This window comes from Cynocephalus volans, chromosome 16, assembly GCF_027409185.1.
Source record: "Cynocephalus volans isolate mCynVol1 chromosome 16, mCynVol1.pri, whole genome shotgun sequence".
Classification (NCBI taxonomy): Eukaryota; Metazoa; Chordata; class Mammalia; order Dermoptera; family Cynocephalidae; genus Cynocephalus; species Cynocephalus volans.
The window spans coordinates 931,691-945,567 of record NC_084475.1 but is presented as its reverse complement, the minus strand read 5'-3'; the positions used below and the strand labels follow the sequence as shown (position 1 = coordinate 945,567).

At 38.3% G+C, this 13,877-nt stretch overlaps 1 protein-coding gene across 1 annotated transcript in view; it reads right to left on the bottom strand.

The window, feature by feature from the left end:
• LOC134365066 (leucine-rich repeat-containing protein 37A2-like) overlaps nucleotides 1–13,877 on the bottom strand; it is a 50,453-nt gene that overhangs the window by 19,400 nt on the left and 17,176 nt on the right. The window contains exons 5-6 of the mRNA XM_063081258.1: nucleotides 13,549–13,620; nucleotides 12,805–12,885 (exon numbers count right to left, since the gene is read on the bottom strand). Of these exons, the coding sequence (XP_062937328.1) occupies nucleotides 12,805–12,885; nucleotides 13,549–13,620 (153 nt within the window). The remainder of the gene's footprint in view (nucleotides 1–12,804; nucleotides 12,886–13,548; nucleotides 13,621–13,877) is intronic.

Here is a 13,877-nt window from a genome sequence, read left to right as displayed (position 1 = left end):
AAAAGGAAGTGTGAGAACAATGTCTCATTATAGAATAACAACAGATAGACAGAAATTATAAAAAGGAGCAAAATAGAAATTCTGGGGTTGGAAAGTATTGCAACTAAGATGAAAAATTCACTAGAGGGTCTCAATAGCAGATATGAGCAGGAAGAAAAAGAATCAGGAGCTTGAAGGTCAATTGAGATTATTGAGTCTGAGAAAAAAGAAAAAAAAGAATAAATAAAAATGAATGGAGTCTCAGAGACCCGTTTGTGAGACACCATCAAGTTTACTGACATACACATAATGGGAGTCTCAGAAGGAGGAGGGAAAGACAAAGGAGCAGAAAGAATATTTGAAGAAATAATGGCCCAAACTTCCCAAACCAGATGGAAAACATTAATTTACACATTCAAGGAAGGAACTCCAAGTAGGATAAACTCAAAGAGATCCACACATAGATACATCATAATCAAACTGTCAGAAGCCAAAGAGAGACCATATTGAAAGTAGCAAAAGAAAAGCAACTTATCACACACAAGGAATCCTCAGTAAGATTAATAGCTGATTTCTCATCAGAAACAATGGAGGCTAGAAGGCAGTGAGATGGCATATTCGAAGTGCTAAAAGAAAAAAAAAAAACTGTCAACCAAGCATATTATTTGGCAAAACTATGCTAGAAGTACAAAAACTAAGAGCTTGTAGTTTCTAGAAGACATTCCCTGTAAGAAATACTAAAAGGGGTCCTTGAGACTGAACTGAAGGACAGAAGGTTGTAACTTGAATCCACATGAAGAAATAAAAAGCACCTGACTATGTAGGTAAGTATAAAAGACAGTATAATGTATTTTTAACATCTTTTATCTCCTATCTGATTTAAAAGATCAATTGCATAAAGCAATAATTATAAATCCATGTTGATGGACACAAAATGTATAAAGATGTAATATGGGACAATAACAGTAGAAAGGAGATGGTGAGAGTGGAGCTATAGAGGAGCAAATTTTATGTCTATTATTAAAACTTAGTTGGTATTAATATGAATTAGAATTACAGTAAGATGTAAATGGTAATGTCCAGGGCAACTGCTAAGAAAATAACTCAAATATATATAGCAAAAGAAATAAGACAATTGAAATGGTACCTTTGAAAATATCTATTTAACACAAAAGAAGGCAGTAATGGAGGTAGTGAGAAATGAAAAAAGACATAAGACAGTGAGAGCAAATAGCAAAGTAGCAGATATAAATTCTACTTTATCACTAATTACATTAAATTAAATGGATTAAACTCTCCAATTAAAAGGCAGAAATTGACAGAATGTATTTTAAAAACATGATCCTACTATATGCTGTATATAAGAACTTAACTTTAGGGCCGCCCCATGGCTCACTCGGGAGAGTGCAGTGCTGGGAGTGCAGCAGTGCTGGGAGCGCCCAGGCCACGGGTTCAGATCCTATATAGGGATGGCTGGTGCGCTCACTGGCTGAGCACGGTGCAGGCAACACCAAGCCAAGGGTTACAATCCCCTTACAAGTCACAAAAAGAAAAAAAAAAAAAGAACTTAACTTTAGATTCAAAGACACAAATAAGTTTAAAGTAAAAGAGAAATGGAAAAAGATATATGATGCAAACTGTAACCAAAAGAGAGATGGAATGGCTACACTAGTAACAGACAAAATAGGCTTAACACAAAAATTGTCACTAGAGACAAAGATGGACATTTGTAATGATAAAAGGCTCAATCCATTAAGAAGATAAAACAATTATAAATATATATGCATCTAACAACAGAGCCCCAAAATACATGAAATAAAAACTGACATAACTGGAGAAATAGACAATTCAACAATAGTAGCTGGAGACTGGAATATTCCACTTTCAATAATGGATAGAACAACTAAACAGAAGATCAGCAAAAAAAAAAAAAAAAAAAGATGACTTGAACAACTATAAACCAGTCAGACCTAACATATCTACATAACACTTCCCCCAAAATGCAACAAAAAATTAGTAAAAGACATGTTCTTCTCAAGTGCACATAGAACATTCTCCAGGAGAGACCATATGTTAGACCCCAAGACAAGTCTCGATGAATTCAAAATGACTAAAATCATACAAAGTATGTTTTCCAACCAAAGTGGAAGTTAGAAATCACTAACAGAAATAAATTTGGGAAATTTACAAATACATGGACATTAAACACAGTCCTAAATAAACAATGGGTCAAAGAAAAAATCACAAGGGAAATTAGAAAATACTTTGACATGAATAAAAATGAAGGTGCATAATGGGGAAAAGATCACTGGTTGCCAGTGTTTGAGGATAGGAGGATGGGAGGGATAAATAGGTGGAGCATAGAGGATTTTTTGGGCAGCAAAACTATTCTGTATGACTGCAATCATGAGTACATGACATCATGCATTTGGCAAACCCCAAAGAACTGTACAACACAAACCTAATGTAAAATTAATTAAATAATATATCAATATTGGTTCATAATTGTAACAAATGGGGGCCAGCCTGTGGCTCAATTGGGAGAGTGTGATGCTGATAACACCAAGGCCATGAGTTTGGATCCCTATATAGGGATGGCTGGTTAGCTCACTTGGGAGAGTGTGGTGCTGAAAACACCAAGGCCATGGGTTTGGATCTCTATATAGGGATGGCTGGTTAGCTCACTTCAGAGAGTGTGGTGCTGATAACACCAAGTCAAGGGTTAAGATCCCCTTACTGGTCATCTTTTAAAATAATAATAATAATAATTGTAACAAATGTGCCACACTAATATAACATGTCAATAGTCAGAGAAACTATGTGTGTGTAGAGAGGGTATGGGAACTTTCTTTTAAAAAAAAAATCAACCAACTGGGCTGACCCATGGCTCACTTAGGAGAGTGTGGTACTGGTAACACCAAGGCCATGGGTTCAGATCCCATATACAGATGGCCGGTTTGCTCACTTGGGAGAGCATGGTGCTGACAACACCAAGCCAAGTGTTAAGATCTCCTTACCAGTCATCTTAAAAATAAATAAATAAACCAACCAACCAACCAAACAAATAAATAAATACATAACATACCAACACTTCCAGGATGCACCTAGATCAGTGCTCAGAGGTACATTTATAAATGTAAATGCAAATATTAAAAAGTCTCAAGTCAGTAACCTAAATTTGCACCTGAAGAAACTAGGGGAAAAAACATCAAACTCAACCGAAAAGAAGAAGGAAGAAAATAATAAAGATTAGAGCATAAATAAATGAAATACAGAACAGAAAACAATATAGAAAACCAACATAACTAAAAGTTGGTTCTTTAAAAAGATCAACAAAACTGACAGACGTTTAGCTAGACTGATCAAGAAAAGAGAGAAGACTCAAATTATTAAAATAAAAAAGGAAAGAGGGCACACTACTACCAACCTTACAGACATAACAGGATTATAAGGGAAAGTTATGAACAACTGCATGCCAGTAAATTAGATAATCTGGATGAAACGGACACATTCCTAGAAAGAAGCAAGCTACTGAAACTAACTTGAGAAGAAATAGAACATCTAAAATAGACCTATATCAAGTAAAGAGATTGAGTTAGTGGTCCAAAAACTTCTCACAAAGAAAAGCTCAGGACCAGACAGCTTCATTGTTGAATCTACCAAATGTTTAAAGAATTAACACCAAACCTTCATGAAGTCTTCTAAGATACAGAAAAGGAGAGAACATTTCCTAAGGCTGGTATTACTGTGATACTAAAATCAAAGACATCACAAGAAAAGAAATTTACAGATCAATGTCTCTTATGAATATAAATGCAAAAATCCTCAGCAAATACTTGCAAACCAAATTCAACAGAGTATATCAAAGGACTATACACCATGACCAAGTGGGATTTATCCCAGGAATGCGAGGTTAATTCAACATATAAAAATCAATCGATGTAATACTGCATATGAATAGAATAAAAGAAAAAACACACGATGATTTCAATAGATACAGGAAAAGCATTTAAAAAATTGGAACACCTTTGCATTATGAAAACGTCAAGCAGGAATAGAAGTGAACATCCTCAACCTAACTGAGCTTGACAAACCTCTATGAAAAATCCATGGCTAACATCATACTTAATAGTTTAAAACTGAGAGTTTTCCTCCTAGGATTAAGAACAAGGCAAGAACGTCCATTCTTTCCACTTCTACTCAACATCATATTGAAGATTCTAGCCAGGGCAATTTGGCAAACAAAACAAAAAAGCATCCATATTGGAAAGTAGTAAAAAGAAGTAAAACTATCTTTACTTGCAGATGACATGATATTACATGTAGAAAACTATAAAGAATCCATACACAGAAAAAAGCTATTAGCTCTAATAAATGAGTTCAGCAAAGTTGCAGGACACAAGATCAATATGCAAAAATTAGCTTTACTTCTACACACTAGCAACGAATACTCTGAAAATGACATGAAGAAAGCAATTCCAAGTATAATAGCATTGAAAAGAATAAAACACTTAGGAATAAATTCAACCAAAGAGGTGTGATACTTGTACACTGAAAACTACAAAGATAGTTGAAAGAAATTAAAGAAGATCTAAATAAACAGAAAGACATTCTGTGTTCATGGATCAGAAGATGATACTGTTAAGATGACATAATTTTACAAATTGATCTATGGTTCAACATAATTCCTATCAAAATTCCAGCTGGCTTCTTTCCAGAAATTGATAAACTAGTTCTAAAATTTATGGGGCAATTCAAGGGACCCAGAACAGCCAAAACAATCTTGAAAAAGAAGAACAAAGTGGGAGGACTCAAACTTCCCAATTTCAAAGCCCCATTTAAATCTACAGCATCACCGTGTGGTACTAGAATAAGGACAGACATATAAATCAGTATAAAAAAATTGACAGTCCAGAAATAAACCCACACATTTGTGGTCAATTGATTTTTAACAAGGATGCCAAAACAATTCAATGTGGAAACAATAGTCTTTTCAAATGGTGCTGTAACATCTGGACATCCAAATGCAAAATAAAGTTGGACCCTGTAAGGAAAGTAGAAAAGTTTAATCAGGAACTTTCGCCTTGTGTCTGTTACAAATGGGCAAAATTCAGCACATACAGTAGAAACAAGTTATAAAAGTAGTGTAACTGCACATATGTGCCCATTTACTGATTCAGCATGATTGTTGTAATTATGTAATGCTTGGGTTGTGGCCGCTGTTGTGTACTAAGAGTATAAAGGTACCTGCTCTGAACTGCGGGACAGCACAGTATGGAATGAACGGCAGAGCAGGGAGGGTCAGTGGAGTGGAGCTTGAGCTCATATCTAGGTTAAAGCATGTCTGTGAAGCTCACATCTGAAGAATGAAGTATGTCTACCTTGCATAAAGCTGCCAGGGTCTTCTTTCAACTACCTGACTTACAGCCGGAACAGGAAGGGGCAGAAGGATCTGAGATTCCTGCTTGACAGACCCTTAAACCTCACACCTTTTATAGAAAGTAATGCAAAATATATTAAAGACCTAAATTTAAGAGACAAAACTGTAAAACTCCTAAGAAGAAATATAAGAGTAAATACTCATGACCTTGGATTAGGCAACAGTTTCTTAGATATGACACCAAAAGTACAAACAAACCAAAGGAAAAATAGACAAATGTCATTAAAATGAAAAACTTTTGTGCTTCAAAAGACACTACCAAGAGAGGGAAAAAACAACTCACAGAATGGGAAAAATATTTGCAAATAATATATCTGATAAAATTCTAGTACCCAGAATATCTGGAATATATAAAGAACTCTTACAAGTCAATAAAAAGACAGCTCAATTTTAAAATGGGGACAGGGTTTGAATACTCATTTCTTCAAAGAAGATATACAAATGACCAATATGTACCTGAAAAGATGCTGCATGTCTTAAGTCATTAGGGAAATGCAAATCAAAACCATAATGAGACATTACTACTTTACACTCACTAGGATGGCTGTAATAGAAAAGGCAGAGAATAACAAGTGTTGAGAAAAACATGGAGACATTAGAGCTCTCAATACAACATGCATGGGAATGTCAAATGGTGCAGCCACTGTGGAAAACAGTTTGTCATTTCCTTAGAAAAGTTAACTTTGTGCCAGCCAACCACCAAAAAAAAAAAAAAAAAAAAAGCTAAATATAAGTCACCATATGACCCAGCAATTCTACCAGGTATGCACCCAAGAATTAAAAATATATGTCTATAGAAAAACTTGTACATGAATGGTCATAGCAGCATTATTTATAATAGTCAGAAAGTAGAAACAATCCAAATGTCCAATAAGCGAATGCACGAACTGATATGTTATATGCATATAATGGAATATTATTCAACCTTAGAAAGGAATGAAATACTGATACATGCTACAACACAGACGAACCTTAAAAGCAACATGCTCTGTGAAAAGAGCCAGACACAAACAGCCACATGCCATATGTTTTGTTTATATGAAATGTCCAGAATAGGCCAATCTACAGTGACAGAAGTAGATTTGTAGTTGCCTGGGTGAGAGAAATGGGGAGCGATGGCTCTTTCTTTTCAGGGTGATGAAAATGTTCTGGAATTAAATAATGGTGATTGTTGTACAACCTTGTGAATGTACTAAACATCACTGAATTGTACACTTTATAGTGCTGCATTTTATGGTATGTGGATATCTCAGAGAAAAAAAGAACCATGTTGTAATACATAAAGCACCAGGTGCCAGGAGAACATATATGTTGGTAGATGGAAAAAAGAGAAGTAAAGATTCAGACTCTTCCTTCACCAAGGCCAAAATGAGTCAGTGGTAAGGCTGGGAGCCATGCAGCTGGTCCCTTGTGACCTCCCCTATTCTTCCATTTCTAGTATATTCTTCCTTTTTTTTTTAGTACCATTAACTTGACTCAAAACACTAGTTAATATTCAATAAGATAACGTTACAAAGAGAAAGATTGTGTCATGTGACTGGTTAAGGATGGTTCCTCCAACTAGGGTTTTAAGGGTTCTCTGCTTTTTTCCTTTTTGGGGTGGAGGGGGACATTAACACCTGTAAGTCACTGGTGAGCTCTGTGCAAGTGCATCTCCTCCTGCCCGCTTTCCCCAGCCATTAAAAATGACTGTAAAGCAATTTGTAGTGAAAACAATTTAGCCAAGTTTGTTATCCTTCCTCCGAAATTATCTCAGTTCTCCAACCCTTCACTCTGTCTTAGCTCATTCATGGCCTTGCATCTATCAGCTCAGTGTTTCCTCTTAAGTCAGCAATAGGATCCTTGCATTTATCCCTAGTGAAATCAACATACGGGGCCTGTCTGTATTATCCTATTTCTTCCTCCTGTTTTAGAGCATGCTTTTCTTCACTGAGGTTGTGCCTAGGCAGTGGAGAGAATGAGTATGAAGTGACTCAAAAGCTGAAATCTGGGGACTCTACAACAACTCTTTTTCTGTGAATCAAATGATATGAGCGTTTTAGATTCAGAGGGCACTGTAGTAGAGATTATTTCCATTGCTGGTTCAATTCTTGCATTTTATAGATAAACTAAGGTCCACTGACACCTAGTCCATGGCCTTAGTCACACCTTTATGGGAGTGAAATGTGACCTCAAAGACTATCTCAGAATCAAAGTTTAAAAGGAAAACACAGTATTTTTGCATAAGCCTTTTGCTGTAGAACAATGGAACAGGATTCTTAAAATAAGGGGACATTTCTAAACCTGTTGGGTTTTTTCTCTCCAAATTCTTCTATACGGGTCCAGTCAGACGGGCTACATTTCCTTTCTAGTAACTGAGGAGGCAGAGAACAATTGAGGACTGACGCATGTCATCACTATCCTGAATGTACTGAAATCCTAACAGCTTCAGCAGAAAAACTGTCCAAAGCAGGCAGTGAAAGTAAAGTTAAAACAGGACAAACTCCAAAACTATCTGTGCTAGAATCTCAAGGCAGGCGGGGAAAACTGGTTGCTTGGAGGAAGGCAGTCGAAGAAATAAGCAGTGATATTCTGATATGTGTGAAGTCTTTGGGGATGGAGTAACCGCTCTCCTTTGTTCATCGACACACACCCATGAGCCATGAGAACGTGACTGCCCACAGGAAGCTCCTCAACACAAGACCTCTGACTGCGGCACATAAACCCTTTCTCAGGGGCAAAGTCTAAAGGATCTGAAATGGTGAGCCTGTATTTTAATCAAAGTTCTCACAATAGCCTTGACACAGACTCCTGGCAGTGAGGAACACAGAAGCAGCCAGGGCTCTGAATCGGGCAGACCTGGGTTTGAATCTTGGCTCTGTCACTTTCTGGGTAAGTGACTGACTTAGTATCATTTACCTCACAGGGCAGTTTGAGGATTAAACGGAAGAGCATGTGTAAAGCACCTAGCATGGGACTGGGCACAGGGCAGGTGCTCAGCAGTAATGATGTCATATCTGTACTTGCCAGTAAGCAGAAACCCTGGGGATATCCAGAGGTGGCCTGGCCAGGAGCTCCAGAAGTGGGGAATTCTCAGTGGAAAAGGAGTTCTCTGCTCTAAAGGTCCTATTCAAGTCAGAAGCCACCTTCAAGATAAAATGCATAAAAAGCTGAATTGTCATCATTCAGCTCCTATTACAAGGGAACAAAGAGCTTCGTGACTTGTAAGTGGTTCTGTCACTTCTTAATGGTGTGAACCTAGGACAAGTTATCCAACATTTCTGAGTCTTAACTTCCTTATCTTCAAAATGAGGATAATAATGTCTACATCACAAGAGCTGCTGGAAAATCAAAATGAGATACAGGAGAGAACACGTACCGAGCATTTACCACGTGCCAAACGCTATTCTAAGAACTCACTTGCATGTTCTCTCACTTGCATAAGTATTAATATAGTGCCTGGGACATAATAAGCACCTCATAAATGTAGGTATTAAAGAAATGTTACAGGGCAGAGGAAGAATTACTAAGCTTCCAAGAGAAGAAAAGATACCTTGTTATACAGGTGGGAAGAATAACATGCAGTGGGAGAAAAAATGTAAAATAGTTACTGGGTGTGACAATCTCAAAACTTATGAACCATCACAAATTAAGCAGCCACCCTAAATTACTCCAAAGGACAGGCCCATGTTGTTATCTTCATCTTAATGTTTATGCCGCTCTGAATCTGAGAAGAAGCTGCCAGGATTCCAGTACATACCAAAAGGTGATGAGCACACCCTGAAGTGTGCAAACTTCTGTGTGTCTGCAACTATCTATAGGAAACCCATGGTTTAGGGTTAGGGACTGGGGGTGGGGGCTGGCATAAGAAGCAATAGAGTGTCTCTGTGACCACAGCTCAATTTGCTTTCGTAGTGGGGCCATATCTATCTCATTGATATTCTCAGTAGTGGGATAATAATTCAATGGGGCATCGTTTGGATTTTCCTCTTATTCTCTCAGTGCTTATGTTCTTTGGTACAATACTGATGTGCCACACACAAGCCAGAGCATGCATGTGCTCTATCTGAATAAGGTACAGTCTTTCTACATCATAGAGTCCTTCAGTTTCTAAAATCATGGAGCTTCGATTGTTAGAATGAATGAAGTGACTAAAAGAATTTTTTAAAATGAGCCATCAGTCTGGACTGTGTAGGTGAATGAAGGAGATGCAATTTAAAGTCAGGGAAAACAGTACACTTAACACTTACGATTATCAACCACTGCTGGTTTTCCATAACATATTTCATTCCTGATTTCATCTGAAGAGATTTGATTATTGCTACCATTCAAAGAGTGGTACCTTACTAATAAGCTCTTGGCACGTCTTCGAGGTGGATTTCAGATTCAAAATAGACTGACCCCACCACACTGCTGACCTGTTCCGTCAGTGCTTGTCAACAATATCACAGGGACTTCACGCAAGAGATTTACTGGATTGTCATTACCTGGAACCTACAGGTGAATCCAGGTTTTGTGGGGCCTGAACATTATCTAATTTGGGAAATCCTCTCTAATAAAACATGCAAAATTATGAATACAAAAATTGCTAGGGCCCCTCCCAGGACCTTGGAAAGGGCCTGTGCAAGTGAGGAGCCCTGAAGCTTAGGCTCCATTCAATTCATGATAAATCCATCTCAGCTGGCACATTTTTATGAACTTTTGTAATTCAGGGAAAAATAACTGTTTCAACTTGTAAACATCCAAGAACTGTGTTGTATCAGCTATAAAATTACTGACATCCTCCCTTGGCAACCTGCCTTGGGAAAGAGATGCTTATATCTAATTATGGTAAGTGTTTCCTCAAGCAAATTAGCTTTGTCTATTAGAAACACTTGACCCCAAACAAAGGAGCCCAGCCCCCAAGGTATACTTGGTGTATTATGACCATTGTGCCAATCTTTGAAAGTAATTGTCAATCAGTTTGAGGGGTACAGCTCTATTCAGATCACATGATATGAGTATTAGTTTCCAACATGAGGTTGCTCTTACTTTTTCATCACCATGAAGCAAATGCCTGTTTCTGCTGTTTAAGATGAACATAGAAACTCAAGATAAACAAGTTGGTGCCTCCTCTGTTATAAGTCCTCCCTAACCCACCACACATTCCTATGTTGTCATCTCCCTATCTTGTTACACTGCGGCACAGATCGTGGCATGGCCCTCATATGTTTTCCCACCAATATCCATCTTCCTCCTTCCAGTGTGAAAGTCTCTTGTGGACAAAGTCCCCGTCCTATTCCAATTTGGACACCCCGCACTTAGTACAGTACCTAGCACACAGTGGGCATGGCACCCAGTGAATGTTTTTTAATTAATTCATTAAGTTTTATTATTTGTGATTTTTTCCCCTGTACTACCTACATAACCACCATGAAACTTGGATTCTTTTTTTTTTTTTAAAGATGACCGGTAAGGGGATCTTAACCCTTGACTTGGTGTTGTCAGCACCACGCTCACCCATGAGCTAACTGGCCATCCCTACATGGGATCCGAACCCGTGGCCTTGGTGTTATCTGCACCACACTCTCCCAAGTGAGCCACGGGCCAGCCCGAAACTTGGATTCTTATGAGGGACTTTCAGTCGTATAGAATGCTTTGTAAAGGTGGTTTAAGACATTTGTATTGAAATTACCAAAACTTCTTAGTTAAGACATTTGTATTGACACTACCAAAACCTCTTGGTGCAGGGGCCCAAGACAGCTCTCTGATGTGCAGGTGAAAGCAAAGCATATGCCCACTGTTCTTTCCCCAAGTCAGGCATCAGCAAATTGATGAGGGGACAGAAGAGGCCACCACAGATGGACACATGCAGGAACTGGTCATCCAGCTGCAGGCACATCCTGAACCCTCCCTCTAACTCAAGATCTGTGAAACTGGGTTTCTGAACCACAAGACAGGTGGACTGTCCTTTCCAAAGTCAGGTTTAGAGGAGAATCTTCAACTGGCTGGTTAGCTCAGTTGGATAGAGTACAGAGTTGATAACACCATGGTCAAGGTTCAGATCCCCATACCAGCCAGCCACCAAAAAACAAAAAAACTTCACCTTGAGTCAAAAATCCCCTGCAGGCCATTGAACATGCCCCCTAGGATTTGCCTGTGTCACGGAGAAATCACAGACATCTTAAGCTGAAAGGGAGTAAAACCTTCAATACTTTTTCTTACAGAGGAGTCAGGAAAAAAGTATATGGAATTAGGCTAGAGCAATGCCTTTTCTTTACAGATAGTTTTCACACTGTAGCTTAACATAAATACCATCTTTTCCCACACCTCAAAGCTTCGCATTGCCCAGAGATAATTCATAAATTCAGAGGTATACAATTTTGAAAACTAATGTTCTGGGTGATTGGGGAGAGGAGTATTCTGGGAGAGGTTTCCTGAAATTCTTTCTACTTCATGATTTATAAGAAACTGGCACTGAGAAAGCATCTGCACACCTTTTGCTCCCTGGAGGACTTTGTGTTAAGCTTTGTTCTCTGCAGCTACATGTTAAACATGCTTAAGCAGTGTAGTGGATTGAATTATGTTCCCCCAAAACTCACTGAAGCTTGAATCGTGTCCCCCAAGTTTGATGTATTAGAAACTTAGCCCCACTGTGACTGTTATCAGTGTGAGAAATCCTATTACGGTAATTGAAAGGTGGAGCCTTGAGGAGGTGATTGGATTGTAGGACCCTGCTGTAGTGGACGGATTAAAAATGGTGGTAAGTGGGTGGTTCTGAGGGCTTTATGTCTTTCTCTTGTTCTCTCTGCTCTCTCAGCTTCCACCATCTTGCAATGTGAGATCCCCGAATCACTGTCACCATCACCAGATGGACTTTGGGCTTCCCAGCCTCAGAAACTGTCATTTCCTTTATCAATTACCCAGTTCCAAGTATTTTGTTATAAGCAACAAAAATGGACTAGTACAAGCAGTTAGGAACTCTGCATGTGAGCAGAAATCTAAGTTAAATTCAGCATAGTTTCAAGGACCATTCATGTATCAGGGCGGCATCATAGGGCCTCCTATAACAATACTAATTTCTTTCTTTCTTTCTTTTTGGCAGCTGGGCCATACAGGGATCCGAAGCCATGACCTTGGTGTTATTAGTGCTGTGCTCTCCCAAGTAAGCTAACTGGCCCACATACTTGCTTGGTGCCTTTTATTGCCCATGTCAAAGATCAGTACCAAGGAAGGTAGAGCATGTCATATATGTTACAAAAGCTTCTTGGCCTCTTTGTACCTTAGTTTCCCTATTTGAAAAAAATGAATGGATCTTAAGACATACTTTTCAGCATTCATAATGGCTTATACCCAGCTAACAGAGAACTGCATGGTGTTTTTATACATAAATAGTTTTTTACATTTGTATCTTCTATTTCACTTACAACTCATTTAGAAATTGAAACCTGTGCCACGCCTGAAATGTTCCAAAGCTCACTTCACTGATTAAGTTGCAACGAAGATTTCTACAAAAAAGAAAAAAAAAAAAAAAAAAGACAGAAGCCAAATGACAAGAAGAAAGATGTTCCGAAAGTAATTCTAAATTTACACACAATGAAACATAATCTCAATACTTTCTCCATACACCAAAGAAATACCACTGTGGAAGCTACTGGCTTATGATTTATACTCTCATATTTACACGTGTGGTGTATTAGATACAAAACAGTGCAATTCTCAGTAGATACTTGTGTTAAGTGATCTTCATTTCTCTAGAACAGGGTTTCACAACTTCAGTGCTATTTGACATTTTGACATTTTGAGCTGGATAGTTCTTTGTTGTGGGGGTTTGTCCTGTACATTGTAGGTTGTTCAGCAGCATTCCTGGTCTCTGCCCACTATATGCAAGCAGCACACCCACAGCTGTGACAACCCAAAATGTCTCCAGACATTGCCAAATGTCACCTGGGTGCAAAATCACACTGGCTGACAGCCATTGCTCTATCACAATTCACTCTGATCATGTAATAATGCTCACACTAATCTTTGCTAGAGATGAAAGGGGTTTGCTGTGTAATTTCAGTAACTTACTACCAGTAAAATTTTAATCATATTTCAAAATGAACAGCAAAGAGGTTTACAATTTTTATAAAAATTCCAAATATAATAAAGTTGTATCTGTAACTTACAGAGACTTCAAAAAAGGCAGCGCTTCAAATGTGCGTCTTTCAATGGCCTGTATTTTATTACAGGATAGATCTCTAGAAAAAGGAAAAGGAAAATATTGCCTTGATTGGCTATTAGGTACATAATTAGTAGAAAAAAATAGTAGAGTTTAGAGTGATAATATTGAATATGGATTTTTTTTTTTTTAAAGATGACCGGTAAGGGGATCTTAACCCTTGACTTGGTGTTGTCAGCAACACGCTCAGCCAGTGAGCGAACCGGCCATCCGTATATGGGATCCGAACCCGGGGCCTTGGTGTTATCAGCACCGCACTCTCCCGAGTGAGCCACG